The sequence below is a fragment of the Haliotis cracherodii genome, unplaced genomic scaffold (genome assembly GCF_022045235.1).
Source record: "Haliotis cracherodii isolate W230 unplaced genomic scaffold, xgHalCrac1.p SCAF_5, whole genome shotgun sequence".
Lineage (NCBI taxonomy): Eukaryota > Metazoa > Mollusca > Gastropoda > Lepetellida > Haliotidae > Haliotis > Haliotis cracherodii.
In genome coordinates this window covers 25,627,684-25,644,468 of record NW_027266308.1, presented here as the reverse complement: position 1 = coordinate 25,644,468, position 16,785 = coordinate 25,627,684, and the positions used below count along the sequence as shown (strand labels likewise).

Below are 16,785 nucleotides of genomic sequence, written 5' to 3'. Positions count from 1 at the left end.
AGTTAACCTTCTAATAAATATGGGTTGTGTTTATGTACCCCTTGCTTTCTTTCCACCAGAGGATGTATATGCCACGGTTCATCGCACATGTAGTCTTAATTTATCACAGATGAAACACAAAACCTGCTAGCCCGGCGAACCAACTTCAAACTGTCCTGCAATGAGACGTTACTTGGGCAGATGAAGAAATAGAAAAGAGGTGAGGTCAAGTGAAACGTCGGGCTCAAGATTATTGCACTTATATAGCGACATACGTCTGTATGTGGCTGTTTATACTAGTCCTGACTAATGCCGGTTTTATAGTGCAAACCCACCGATATACCATGCCGCAGTTATAACATGGATACTCCACCTAGACACAGTATATTGTTTTATCCCCTAAATGGCGAGCGCCAGGCAGGGAAACAACAAGTACCATCTTTTGGTAGGAAGCAGACGGGGCGAACCACTCTCTGGGCAGACGCTAAACGCGTAGGTCAAATAGAAAAGAACAAAACATATTGAAACAGAACAAAACGAATTGCTACATTTGTTGTCCTGGACAGAGTTTTATTGAAGTATACGAGTACCATGTACTGTCATTACAAGTGATAATCCACGTCATAAATACGTACATTAAGCCGGTCTAATAGTAGTACATTACATGTACGTACGATCAGGTCACGTCATAAATAAAGGCACGAGCGAAACAGGGAGGAGAACAGAACAGCTTAGCACTTTCATCTAGATCAGTGGGAGAAACTATGCATCTCAAACAAGAGGGAAATTAAAAAAAAGATGTAACAACGCCATAAGAATTCAAGAAAAATAATATATACTTTCTTTGCATAAAATCTCCATTAGTTGTGGTACTAAAACGTAATAATATTCGCCATATAAGGGAGGTAAGATATTAGCTCCACATCACAGAAGTTCACATGATGTAATTCCCGCCAAAACGTGATAGTTTTAATAACAAGTACAATTCAAAATATACTTTTTAAATTGTTCAAATTGACAATACCCTTGTAATGTTGCCCGGCACATCCAGGGTTAACCATAGAGAGATCAGAGGAAGTGAGGAACGAACCATCCCATGAAGGAAAAATCATTCATATCTATATGTTCTTGTAGACAGAATGACATCCAGCTTTAAACTTTCATATCAATAATAAAAATTCAAGATGCTTACCATTACCATTAGCACAGTCACATTTTGTTGAAATAACAACAAAAAAAACCTCGAGGGATTGTGCTGTACATATTTAATGAAAAAATCTCAGCCACTTCTCTGATTTGCTACACAGAATTAAATACATTAATATTGAGATCAAGTTCTAGCTTCAGAGACTGGGGTTGTATTTGACCTGGTTCATTATAAAATGCTGCAAGTTATTAATATTTAGCAATGTTTTCAAATCTTACCAAAGGCCAAATACATTGCTGCAATTGACGTTCAGAGACATTTTTGTAGATTCCTAGGTTTGAATTCTTTGCGAGATCATGCCATGTCTTAACATGTCAATTTTGTAATTACAAATGTTTCGGATGGCCTTTATCAAAAACCCTCTCTGGTACTAATCAGAGTAGCTGCCTAAAAGGTGTTATGTTACCATTAGCGATGCCAACACTAACAGCTAGGGGACATTTTCCTTCAGTTGATGGTGTTTTCCACAACATAATTAGCATGAAAAACATGTGATGCTTAGAAGATAAAACATAAAGTGATTTGCTGTAGGCTGTAGATCACATAACATACAATATTGAGAGACCGGAATCCCTTTATACGAAATAGATAACAGTACAAGCTTTTCGTCACCAGCATCACACATTATTCATGTCACATAGAACCATTCTTAGCCCACCAGATTGGCATTACCATGCACTGTGGAAGAATTCAGTATTTGTTAATATATTTTATCATTCTTCTCCAATTATCTCGAGTTGAATCATAAAATTAAACTTCTTATGTGTGTTAAGTTAGTCAATCTGTTGGACATAATCCACAAAGTTAGTTAATCACAAGGGATGGTACTACAAGAGTGATGTGGAGAGACTATACACATTATGAATTAGAACACTGAATGTAAAACATTAACTAACTGCCCCATACAGAAAACAATCATCTCCAGGCCTTTTACATGCTTATATTGAGCTAGGAAATTCAGACTTAGAGTGTTAGGATCTTGAAAATGAATTTGTAAAAATTCTTAGTTTCCAAATTCTTAATAACAAAAACTGTTCCTATGTTGTTTTCTTCTTCTAGATGCATGAAGCTGTATTTTGGATATTCATTCTCTGTATGGAAACATCAAATAACAGAACCGGGGAGAAATGAGGATGGAATTTACCAATCTACAGTGGAATCAAATTGTAATTAATAATTCATTAAATGCCATTTTCAATCCGTTTCAAGACCCTCTATGTTACATCTGGATCTATATAACATGAGCAAAACTACACACAGTATACAAATGAAAATGTTCAAGATTCAAATGAATTGTATGTAACAAGAATGGGAGCAGGGTCCCTTGTAGACACTGCCCCACCCCCCATGGCTCTGACAGGGGGAGGGGCGGGACATGCAACATTTACACAAGCAGCTGAAGCAAAACTCTAGTAAAACACAATCGTGTCATGATGTTGATACAAGTTAGAAGACATCAGAAATTGAACATGTTAAAGAAGAGAGTTCAGATGAGCTTAGGGGTTAGGGAAATATATTGAAAAAAATGCAACATTTCATATCATTGTTAGGTTTAGTTTTCAAGTAAACCATGCAAATTCTGAATAAATGTTACAAAGGATTCTCCCAAGTTGGCGCCAGTAAAATATGTAGCAAAACGTTGTCCTTAACAATTGTATTCAATCAAATCTTCAGTGATGATTAACAGTCATTAGATGCGTAAAAAAGTTGAGTTTTAACACTGAAAACACAAACAACATGTCTTAACTGTACAACAACTGTAAATCTTAAAAATCACTTTAAATATCTATTCATTTGAGATAACATTCCTAGCAAAGTCTGTCTGATTAAATCAGAATTACAAAAGAACCATACATAAGATAATAATGTAAACAGACAAGAGTTTGTGCAATTACAAGCAACAGAATTTCCTATACAATTTGGAGTAGACTTAATTACTTTAAAAAACAGTCACACGACTCTTACATTACTAAAAGTGGACATGTATGACCACATACTGTATCTAATGTAAAAAAATGTAATATTCCAATAGTCAATTTACTGTACAAAATGTTTGTGGTTCAAATTATGGATTTCAAAGTCATAAACCTTTGAGAGATTTATTATTTTCAAGGAAAAAAAAACCCACAGAGAACAACATAAATGGAACCTTGCAATAATATACTAAAGTGAACTGTTTACAAATCTGTCCAGAACATGCAGTCGACATAATGGACAACAATCTTCAGCTTACATCTTTCCCCAAAAATCCATAAATAACACCCGCATAAATTGTTGAATTTAAAGTCCTTAAAAATTGGACGTTTTGCTACAAATCTTTCTTCAACAAATGAAATGCCCCACAAATGTCAAAAAAGAGAAACACTGGAAGGTGTTTTAGAACAAAGGATCCACCCTTCAGCCATGAATACATTGGTGAGTAATATAAATGTATGGCACTTGGAGAAAACGAAACCCAACAGTTTTCAGAATTAAACTAGTAAAGTCAGGACAACCCTTATACACATAAACTTATACACATAGTCAGCGTAGTCGAGACGTGTCTGTCCTTACACTGCACAAAGGGTGCACTGTGGTCTCATACTGCACAACTGATGCACTGTGATCTAGAACTGGACAACAGATGGTGCTTGGACTCATACTACACAACTGATGGCACTGCTGTCCCATTGCGGATTACCGATGGCGCTGCAGATCTATACTGGACAACAGATGGCACTGTATTTGTGTTCTTTACCAACAAATTACGCTGTGTTCTTGTTCTTGACCAAATTACGCTACGTTCTTGTAGTGGACAACAGATGGCGTTCATTTTTGTAGTGGACCAACAATTTGTGCTGCATTCTTGTCATGGACAACAGATCACACTGGTTCTCGTACTGCACAACTGGTGGTGCTGCATTCTTCTGGAGCAGGCAATGTCTTTATCACTGCACCTCCTCATGGTACAGCTTCACAACTCGTGACATTATAGTGTGTATGAGGAGGACTGGACACACAACCCTAGTATCAGACATAGTATAGGACATCTCGTGTGGTCATCTCCAATCAGGACTGATACTACAGTTGGAACTTGATAAATATCAACACAAAGCATCAAAAATAAACTATTTCTAGTGGTCTATTGTTCTACTCCAACCTCCGGTGCTTCTGGACCAGTGTTCTTGGATTCACAATCATCATGTAGGCAAATAGTTAACCTAGTCTCACGTTGAATTACTACATATATATGGCACCAAATTGTTGCTGTTCATTTTGAAAACATAACAAGGTTTTTTTTGTAATTCTTCACCGAAATATTCTTAACTTAATGTACAGTTATCGTAATTATCAAACCAGTCAACCCTTGTATTGTCCGAGGGCTGAATTACCATCATGAACACATCAACACTTGCAAATGATTTCAAATACTATCTTTGTCTTTGCAGTTCTGGTTTCCTAATTTCAGGCGCATGATTCAAATCTTGCACCCACAGATCTAAGGTTTGACTGGTCTGAAATTATTTATACAAAAAACAGACATTATCCAATCAGCTTTTAGCCCAACAAAGAATACTATGCAATAATGCAATAAATAGCGTATTGCACGGACAGAGAAGTCCAGGGTGTTTTAGACTGCACCAGGCCGCAGTGATAGGGTCAGCTATAGCCTTTCAAGCTAAATACAAAATAGCGGATACACTGTCTATAATTGTAGTCATATGCTCGTCTGCACCGCCAACAACACATTAACCATGCAATAAGTAACTAAAACACTGCTAATTGATAAGTTTTGCAAAGTTTTTCAAGTAGTAACTGTGTAATAAAAGCCCTCACATGCTTTCACCTCTAGCTCACTAGCTGCCGTATATTAGTTGCAAAACAAACCGCACCGGATTCAACAGCCCTTTATGATCCTTGGAGTACAGGAGTTTCACTCTTGCTTCTCCCGGATCAAGTCCCATTATGCGCTTCCCAGTCTAACTGGCAGTAGTTGCATATTAAAAAAGTATCACCATTTCTCGTCCCTGCTTCAAAAGGACCATAATTCCATGTCGATGACAACAACAACAATGATGGCGGCGATGCTAGCGGCCGTCCAATCACGTCCAGGCATTCTTGGAGGACTTGCTAACACTCCTGGCACAACAAACATTGCCCTCTCAACATCACCACAATCCTGTTTGTAGGCGAAGGCTTGGCAAAATCCTCAGCATATGTCATTTTTTCAAGGCAACTCAATTTAACAAGTTCTGCTGCCATTAAACAATAGTTTTCAACTATGGAGTTATCTTCCCCTGCACAGACACAGTGTTGCTTGTAATTGTCCAATGTTTCTTCAAGCTACCAGCTGCCCCAGTGCGTTTGGCCGAACATATGGTGGCACTGACCAAGTGCTTGCTACAGACCTACTTTTCAAGTAAACTTTGACAAGGAAACACAAACAGATGAAAATATTCACTTTGCATATGGAAGCATTAAGAACAAACAGCTTTTCAAGCTATAGGCAATCCAACACTGCAGGAAGCTTTAAGCCAAACAAGGTATAGTATATTTTTTCAGAAAGTTAGTCTTTTTCACAGGTATGGGTTTATAGTCAGTATTTGACCTGACTAAGGTAATAAGCAAGAGTAAAATCTTTCTCTACCTGTAGAATAGACAGAAAAAATATAACATCTAAACTATTGGATAACCACACACACTCACTCAGTCCATCTTGTGGGCTTCTTCGAAGCCATAAAAAACATTGTTTTCCAGAACCCCAAAGTAGTATTATCTTTGTACACAGTAATCCTTAGGCACTATGGTTCTAGTATAATTAACACAATAGTAACGGTATAATCTAACTCCCACAAAGCACCAGTCAATATGGCCCACTCAGACACATGAGTACGATGTTGCAACAGGGTGATGTTAGGTACATTTAGCACTGTTAGCTGCTGCGGGAGGATAGGTGTGACTGAAATATGTTGGAAACTAGGGGGAAACGATACCGCTGTGATACAATGGTTAACAAGTCTGTATTGTTACACGAATGATACCTAAATTTTTTCACAATTTGAACGAGAAGATACCAAAAGGTGCTCATTAAAAGGAAACTTAACAAAAAAATGGTGTAAACCTCAAACATTCAATTTTTGTAAAATGGTACAATCATACTGCAATCCTTGTATCGCGATACATATCTGATCTCATCCCTTGTATCGTTATGCCCCTAGTGGAACGCTCATCATACAAAACTGATTTCATTGTTCTTATATACTGCCAATTCTTAAAGACAGTTAAAACAAGACATAAAAATCTACAATATCTCATATATGTAACTTTAAAAACAGCACTAACAATTGGGGGCATTATCAAACAACAAGTTGTAAATAAAATAACAATAGCACTTACAGATGATAGGATAACCCTTAATTGATTAACCAAGTAAAATTATTGAGACAATCATGCCATAGCACTTTGATACACAGACTACTGTGATGGTAAAACTAGGAACATATAGGTGACCATGCAATACTAAACAGCACTTAACAATCGTGTGATCCATACCACTTGGGATCCTTTTTCCTGTGGGTAGCTGCTCTAGAGAAACTTATCACTGAACATGAAGATCATCACAGGGAGACTGACATTTCTTGGCAAGATTTCTGCTTATATGTGAAATAGCTGATCTCTGTCTTAACCAAAGCATACAAGTCACAACAATGTGATGGAAATGTTACAACATATTTCAGCCACCGTATGGCATTCAAATGTACAGATTGTACTTAAAATAGGACCCTGTCAAGTACTGGTGGACATCCAACACGCTAGATTACACCGTTCATGTGGGCTATCGTGGACACCTATCAACAGGTCACATGACTTGACAGATTACTGTCTCGTGTGTGTATATGAAGTGCAGTGCATAACATTCAAACAGTTATCAAACAGCTAAAGTTGGACTGGTACCAATATCAATGGTATCGCTCTACAGACAAGATTGGTGGTTGGTTAGCTGGGTCCCTCCCCTGTGCAATATGACTTTATAACAGCATCCCCCTAACCACGCCTACACGTCTGTACAACCATACTGAAACAAGACGGATTACTTTTGTAGTATAACTTGGCATTTAGACTCCAAAACCAGAGAGCATCGTAAGCATTAACATGAATATGGCAGTAAGAAAGGAAAGAGAATGTGAGTATTTTCAAGTGTTTCATACATGAATCGTTCATTGGATAGATAATCAGTGTTACTTTGTGCCATAGAAAGAAACATCTTAAAATAAGAAATAACAATAGTGTCAATAATCAACAAGGTATGATATAAATGTCTCTACGCTGAGTGAGCAATCATAGGTTTGAAGCAGTGGTACTACTGGTGTCCGATGTGTCAATGTCACCCATCAAGCCAACTGGCCGATGATTTTCCATGTCTGGAAATCCCGGCCGACGACCATCCATATCTGGATATCCTGGTTGACGACCATCAATGTCAGCCATCAGTCCTGGACGATTCTCGATGTCGTTTATCATTCCTGCCGTGCGGGTTTCGATATCGGCCATCGACCCTCCTGTGCGGTTCTCGATATCGGTCATCATCCCGCTAGATCGGCTATCACCACCGTTGGACAAAAGTCCCTGACGCTCACTCTCGGTCATTTGAAGCCGGCCAGCTTGTCTGCTCTCTACACATTTCCGCATGTGCTTCTCCAGTGTGCTTGGCACAGAAAAGGGCATATTGCAGAATTTGCATCTAAAGACGTCTTTACCAAGTCGCCCATGTGTCTTCATATGTCGTGTGAGCTTACTTGATTGGGCACATGCATAGTTGCACAAGCCGCACTTGTACGGTTTCTCACCCGTGTGGCTGCGACGATGGACTGTCAGATTGCTGCAGTTCTTAAACACCTTTCCACAATATTCACAAGTATCGTTCCGTCGACTATCTTTTCGAGCAAGAGGGTTGCCATTGACGGGAGACGAAGGTGTACTTGGGCCAGGTTTTGGCATACCTAGAGCTTTCAAGGCACTTTCGGCTGCTGCCGAGTTGAAGCCATTCTGTTCTCTCCCAAAATCTCTATGCAATCCAAATGGGTTGAGAGCAGGGTAGATGTCCCGCAGAGGATTAGCAGGGGGAAACCAGTAACGGGAATATATAGCAGCCTCCATGTTGCTGAGGGGTTCGGAGGTTGGCTCTCGCTTGATGCCATGCTTGAGGTGCAGGTCTGAGATAGGACTTGGTCCTGAGATCGGACTACCATAACTAAAAGCACTGTGGAGTGGGTGAGAGAGGGGGAACCTGTCACTGGGAGACATCTGAGTTGGGGAGTACTCTCTCTTGAGGTCCTCACTACTACTTCGTCCATTCTCCTCCTTCTCTCTCTCAGTGTCAGATTCCTTTGAGCTGTCATGCCTGTAGTTGTTCTCTTCTAGAGCTTGTCTAAAAGCTTCGTTGTATTGTTGAATGTTTTTCAAACCAGAGTTCTCCATCACCTCAGTGAGCAAACTGGACGTCTGAGGTTTATCTTTAAGCTCTGGAGATCCCGCCCCTGAAGGGGTGCCGTTGTGGTTCACATAGTTGCCATCAGTAGACCCCTGATCTTTGTCAGAACAATTGCTGGGGTTGTCAACACTGCGATTATCTATGCTGCGGTTATCATTGCTGCGACTGTCCATGTCGTTGTTGCTGTGGTCCCCCGCCAGTTGTTGCTGATCATCATTGATACGGTCAGCACTAACCTGATGGGTCTGCCCCTCCTGGGCACGCCGATCCTCCTCGGCCTCCTCATTCATGGCCTCAATCTCATCCTCCTCCAAGTCTTCGTCCATCATCTCTTCATCATCTTCATCTTCATCCTCATCCTCTTCATCATCATCATCCTCCAATCCAAAGCCTGTACCATCCAGCTTCAGGAAGATGTTCTTGTTGGAATCTGGTGTACTGCTACTAGATGGAACACTGCCATCAGAGTTGGAGGCATTGGAGCCTGAGACACCAGATAGTGGTGATTTATTCATATGTGTCTTCATGTGGCGTTTCAACTTGCTCTGTTGGGTGCAAGCATGTGGACACAGTGGGCATTTGAATGGCTTTTCCCCTGTATGTGACCTTCGATGAACAATAAGGTTACTTTGAAATCTAAATGTCTTGCCACAGAATTCACAAGCTTTGTTAGTGAGAGGCTTGTTTGCATTTGGAGATAGATGTCTTGAGATACCATCTTGAGGATGGCTTTGAACACCTTCTTGATGTCTTGAGGGCTGCGATTGTTGATTCTGAGGCGATTGCCTTTGCATCTGTGGTGAATTTTGTTGCTGCTGTTGCTGTTGCTGCTGCTGCTGTTGCTGTTGTTGTTGATGTTGATGCTGATGCAAAGATGTCAGTACAGATGCTGCCTGGGTAAATGGAGGGCCTTGCTTCTGCATCACAGGAGTTGCATGAGCCAGCTGTTGTAATCGCTTTGAATAAAAATCCATATGTGATTCTATTGAGTGTCGTGATCTGGATGCCGGATCAAATGCTGGATGGCTGAATGGAGGAGGAGGAGGAGGTGGATGATGATGATGATGATGCTCCATCCCTGGTGACATACCAATCAGATTGGGTCTCATCCTGAAGGGGTGATGCTCGTTCATCATTTCGAGGGGGAAATCCAGCCCATGTGGTGGACGGTTGAAGGGACTGAGGGGCGAGCTGATGTGCAGCGGTGAGCCGTGGTGAGGGGGCTGGACATTCTCCAGGGGGAGGCGAAATGGAGGGAAAGGTGACGGGTGTGGAAATGGCGACTCTGGCCCACTGCTGATTACCGAAGGAGGAGTTCGATGCTCGGTGCTTGGTCTGGGTGATGGCGTTGAGATGTCTAGTGGGGGAGGTGGGGTTGTGTAGATCTTCATACCATGTTCTTTTTGAGCGTGTTGCAGCAGGGTCCATGCTGAAGTGAATGTTGATTTGCAGTTCTCGCACACAAACTTGGAGGGTTCTGAAAAATACGGAAAGAAACCTTAATATGATGACATTTGTGTCTTGAAAGATAAACATGGATCTCTTAAACTTTTCCCCGATCCTTCATACCATTTCTTATTACATCATGTCAATAATTTCTTCTGCATCAATGCTATTTATAGCCCTTAGCTCTGGTTTCATCATTTCCCAATGCATCATAACATTCAAATATGTATCAACACACCTTGATCTACAGGGATGAATAAATCCATTCTGATGAAGCTTGGCCAATCTGACCAATGCACTACGTGCAACTCAAACATACCATCAGCAGTGTTTCTGGGATAAAACCAGACTGGGAAATAGTTGATCAAATCACAAGATTGTTTGAAATTACACTTTTATTTCATCCCAAAAATGTCTGAATATGAGTGTAACAACCACACCGCCTAATTCTAGACGAAGTCAAGCCTTTTTTGTCCCAGCAAATTGACAGTAATAAGGTATGACAGGCGTTACATTGTTATTCACCTAAGAAACTCATTTCTTTCCTCATAAATTGATAATCACTTTAAAGGGTGACAATAAGTCATTTTTCTTCACTATTACCATTCCTGAATATTTATTAGGCTGCATAAGAATTCATATTAGTGACATGATACCGACTTTTATCTGATGACATGAGCTGTTACACGCAAGACATTTGTTTTTGAACAAATATTTACACTGGTGAACGAATGTCATCTTCTTCATGACGGTCAGGATAAGACATTGCAACACAAAGGTGTCATTCAATTTTCTGTGATAAACATTCCCCATCATTACCATTCCTTAGACCAACATATACATGTAGTCGGAAATCTTGTATCACACAATACATTTCTCTCCCCTACACCCATGCTAATTGGGTTTCACCAAAGTGGTAAATGTCCAAGGCCTGAATCAGTTTGGGCTTTCCTCCCACATTTAGCAACCATGCCATGATATACATGGTATATTTTTCAAAGCTGCATTAGACGCAACTCACTCACTCTCTTCTCTAAAACTATATTTTTTTTCTGATTCTATGGAATAGAACTGGCTTGCTTTTTTCAAATATAGATTGGTTTTGTTTTTCTAAATTACAGGTTAGGTGAGGTGAGGTGAGGTGAGGTGAGGTGAGGTGAAATAGAGTTTAACATATTGTCCAAGATTATTGCACTTATATAGCGACATGCACATAAGGTGTGTGTTTGTGTGACTGCTTGTACATGTCTTAACTGATGCTGATTTATAGTGCTAGCTCACTGAGATACCATGCCGCAGTTTAACATGAATACCCGACTCAGACACAGTATACTGACATCGAGCTGACCAGTCCTTGTTTTAACCCCTTAATGCCGAGCACCAGACAGGGTAACAACAAGTACCGTCTTTTAACGTCTTTTGGTATGACGCAGCTGGGGATCAAACCCTGGACCTTCCGCTGTCTGGGCGGATGCTCTACCACTAGAACACGGAGGCGGTTCTACAGAGTAATAGTCATGGGGCAGGACTACAATTCCTTCAACACAGCCCATGTGTGAAAGACTCATAACATGGTGAGTGCATCCACTCAAACACAGTGCTTGCTGGCATGGTAACACCAGGATACATGTCGAGTTTCATCCAAGACCAAGCTGTTAAAGACCAGTAATTAGCAATATCAAATCATATAATCTTTTCCTTGAAATCATATCAGCCTTGGGTTAACGGGAGGGAGATAGTTCATAAACAGTTTCATAGAACACAGGAGAGATGACCTCAACAGTGCTGTACATTTGGGTGTGACGGCATACTTTGACAGAAATATCTCCTGATGCACTAGCAATTACATGTTGCTCCCAGAACATGTGTCTAAGGCCTGGCCGAGGGGTGATGGAGAGAAGAGGGGGGAGAGGAGAGGGGAGAGGAATGATGGCTGGGAGGGGATGCAGTGAGGGGCAGGGACACAGACAGGCGATCTAGCTGTTGCCCATGCTTACTGCAACAGCCTGTGTTTAGCATCCTAGCTGCCAGAGATGGAATGGACAGATTGAAAGCTTCGTTCTCAAGTTTCCCATCAGGCCACAGTTTTTTGTCTCCCCAAACAGAAGAAATGGCTGGTGGCCAGGTGGTGGCAGCGGAGGGTGGGGAGCCTAGGGGGGAGGGGGTGAGACTGTCCTGATTGCGAATTAGATCCACACACGGTGCATCACTTGATGAAAATGTGTAATGTTAGGAATCTTGATGGTGTTTTCTCACCAATCTCATTAAATCACTAGGCTGGAATCTATCATAAAAATAGACGAAATGAAGGACAGAAGCCCACCATAGACATTTATAAAGTGTTGGTTAAAGTGGGCTTACTTCCTGGTCAGACTGAAGAATAAGACCCAATCTGACCCGAGACCTCACAGTTCACACATCACTAACACACTACTGCCAGGTCTTCATAGTCCTATCTCTGTTGAAAAAAACCTTCCGTTTGCAAGTTGAACAGGAGCCAAAGAATCGGTTTTTCGGCCATTGGTTGGTTCTATATGACATGGCAGTCTAGGACTGATAAAGCCGTGTGCACTTGTCTGACATCGCCACAACCTGCGTTGGCTACTGAGGTTAGCTTCCTCCAGCTATGCCATGGAAACCTATCCTCCTGTTTTTATACACCCTGGTGGTTATAAATAACCCCCAACATTTCAAGCCAAACTAGGGCAGGGGTGAGGGAGGAGGGGTGGCGAGGGGGTCTGTCTGAGAGCAGGCTGGTCTGTGCTTGGTGTGTGCTGGCACTGTGTGGTCTGGCCATCAAGGAAGAGGCTGGGCAGGGAATGCATCATGGTAAAGCTGGCAAACAGGGCTGACACTTGATGGGAATGCCAGACTCCCACTACAAGCAAGCATTCACACTTACATTATGCCATTGATATGTTACATACCTTCCACTTGGTTTACACATCACACAAACGGGGTCAGACTTCACCAAGACCGCTGGTGCCAGAACAAAGGGCACATGAGTGACATGGACAGTTAATCAGGAGCTGCTGTGTCTCATAGATTTGAGATAGGACATCATGCAGATATCATGAGATGTCACACACAGATGACATACACCATGTCAAACTGAATGTATCATGCCTTGTCACACAGATCTCATTATATTCCATGTCACACTAAGACCGTATAAACCATGTCACACAGAGACCATTATATTCCATGTCACACTAAGACCGTATATACCATCTCATGCAGAGACTGCATAAATCCTGAGACCATATATACCATGTCACACTAAGACCATATATACCATGTCACACAGAGACCATTATATTCCATGTCACACTAAGACCGTATATACCATGTCATACAGAGACTGTATAAATCATGAGATCATATATACCATGTCACACAGATCTCATTATATTCCATGTCACACTGAGACCATATATATCGTCATACAGACCGTATATACCATGTCACACTGAGACTATATATACTATGTCACACAGAGGCTGTATATACCATATCATACAGATCTAATATATCATGTCACACAGATCTCATTATATATCATGTCATACAGATCCAATATACCATGTCACACAGAGCTCATTATATACCATGTCACACAGATCTCATTATATATCATGTCATACAGATCCAATATACCATGTCACACAGAGCTCATTATATACCATGTCACACAGACACTGTATAAACCATGTCACACAGATCCCATATACCATGTCACACAGATCTCACCATTTACCAAATCACACAGCAACTATTATGTACCCTATGACACAATAACTAGTATATTCGATGTCACACAAGGAAAAGTGAAAGTTTCACGAGGGGTCATGAGACATCAGCCTACCCACAAGGAGGGACACAAGATACTGGTCACACAGCATAACATACAGCTGCTGAACCACAAATGCATCACACATGGAGACCATGAGACACTTGTGCCAACTGAAACAACATGCAAGTTACATTTAATACTTTTGATCTTTCGCTTTATTTAAACCCTCTGTCTTATGGTCAAACCTTCATAGCTGACAAGGTCATCGGTCTTGATATTGCCAGAAATATCTTCCTCTTATTCTAAACTGTAAAAGCTGATCAATTCAAAATTATATCGCGATAATCGATTTATTCATCAAGATTGAGAACAAAGCTTTGGATATGAAACCATAAATGGAATTTGAAAATGACGAAGATCAGCTTATTGCATAATATGCAGTGAGTTAGTTGGTGGAGAGCCCCGCCGCATGTGTGTAGCTACCTCCCCCAGTAGGCTGGTAGCAGGCAGGCCGGCCTGTGAGAAGCAGGCAATCAGGCACACCCGGGAGGCCACTCTGTCCAACAGAGGGATCTTATGTCATCTAAGCAAGTGCCATACATGGCCCGCCTGCCTTCCCAAACCAGCGGACGGACATTCATGCTAGATCCCTTGATCTGCTCTGCCTGTACCGCTTGCTTGCACAGCAAGTCTGCACTGTGCAGAATGCACAAGGGTGCGGCCAGTTAGCGCACGTAGCATGAATGTCCTGCACTGCATATCATGAGGGTAATAGTAAGCAATGGACATTGGTGTGACTTAGTGCACATGTGACCTACTGCACCCGCTAGAGCCGGCAGGTATTATCACCAAGTCGTTGCCTGCCACGTGTCAGCTATATCAAGTACTTCCTTCTTTAACACTACCTATAGGACATGCAGTCCTGTTACCTGGGTAGTGAAGTACCAGGGATGCATCATCAGTCAATAAAAACCCTGTAGTTGATGGGCTAAATAGTTCCTATGTCATATGTGTGGCGTGTACACTTTGTAACAATACCAGCCAACAGTGTGTACATGTTGTAACCTGTGTGTCTGTTACACCCATGGGATATATCCTATGACATAACTCTGGTAGCTACCAGGTCATACACCACACAAGATCACACTTTCACAACCAACAGGGATATGATCAGATCAACCAAGAGCGTGGAAAGGCAACATGTAATATCCGTAACAAACCCTCCACACATACCATTAGGCTTCAAGTACAATATGAACGTTTCTGGATGAAATTTTTACACAAATTAAGCATCTCTGTAAAATCTAAAAAATATTTCAAAATTTTCTAAATTCAATACATTTGAAGCAATGATGACAGTCTCATTCTCTTAATCAGATATCAATTTGAAAGCACAGACTAACCCTATTTATGACCAACTACTTTACCCATATCGAAGTGCAGACAATAACATTTTCATTTCCATTCATATCAACTTCATCACAAATACTCAGCAGGACTTCAAAAGAATTTTCATTAAAAATACACGTGTTAAAAATATTTCCCTATCAACCAAATCTAATTTTGAAATTCATGTAATCTGAGCCACTACACATATTTTTTAGGCCAAAGCAAACAAAACAACAGGACGCACTGAAAGAATGCAGCCATAAATTAGACAAGCAGGTTTAAGCTGTCCAGCTAGACAGGTGTACACTGGGAAGACTGCACACCAGATCTACATGTCTTGAAAGGTGATAGGTCACTATTCCCACTCAATAAAATCCCAGCACCCGGATCATCAGAGTTGAGGTAAGCTATAAGAAATACTCCAGCGTCAGCCCACCACCCTGGGCTATAGACGAGGCTGGGCTTGTCACTGAATGTGCAATGAAGCATGAAAAGGCACAATTTGAATAATGTCTCAGTCCTTAATATCAAATATTGACAGTGTTTGTCACTATGATGTAAGTTTTGTGATATTCATAAGACTGTTTGCACAAATCAATTTCTCTTGGATGATGACACATCTTCCTCATCAGTGCCAAGCCTGTGTGGATACATGGATACATAGATCCATGTTTGTAACATAAATTGTGTTAACTTATTCCCAAGATTCGTTTCAAATTTAGACCACTGGCAGATAAACTTTTAAAATGTTTGAAAGAATATTCAAAACGTAAATAATAACATCAAAGATTTTAAGATTGGTGTTCTTGTATCACCACTGTATTCAAACACCAACATTAATCTAATTAACTCATAAATAATTAAATATAATTTCTTTATGTCTACATTTGAAATCAATTAGTTAATTGTCTATTTTCTTAATTTCCTATTATCAATGGTCAGTAAAATAAAACAACAGACTCAGTCAAGTAAAGCTTCCAGATAACCAAAACACCACAAAAAGTAATGAACATGAACAAGACTCTAAGCACTACTTACACAAGGCAAAGGTGACACTCAGTTTGTTCAGTACATCATCTCAACCTGCTAAAATCCACCTCAATATCATATCCAGATCACTTGACAGGGAGTAGTGCAATTGCACCAAATCTTCAAGTTGATCATAACAATCAAATAAACTTGTCAGCCCCCCGATAGCATGCTGGTTCAGTCTCATTTTTAATTTGATGAAAATGATGGTTAATTTTAACATGTGTAGCTTGCTAGTTTTTCACAAAGTTTTTTGTGTCCCCTAACTTACGCCCTCGTGGATATTATTGCTACCGTTGTTCTGAGACCATGAGGTAATAACACACCATTAATTCGCCATCCATCATAATCTGAAAAGAATGCTCATGTCTTTGAATATTCTTCCAGCAAATCTAATTTTTTTTTAAATCATGCCAATTTTCCATGACTACTCAAGTGTTTTAAATTTCTGGACGGTTCTGACAAATCCGG

General features: G+C 40.6%; 1 protein-coding gene across 1 annotated transcript in view; it reads right to left on the bottom strand.

Annotated features, from left to right (window-relative positions):
• Positions 1–540: 540 nt before the first annotated feature.
• Positions 541–16,785, bottom strand: part of LOC139444160 (B-cell lymphoma/leukemia 11A-like) — a 68,156-nt gene continuing 51,911 nt past the window's right edge. Inside the window, exon 3 of the mRNA XM_071225058.1 lies at positions 541–10,134. Within this exon, the coding sequence (XP_071081159.1) occupies positions 7,505–10,134 (2,630 nt within the window). The 3' untranslated portion in view covers positions 541–7,504. The remainder of the gene's footprint in view (positions 10,135–16,785) is intronic.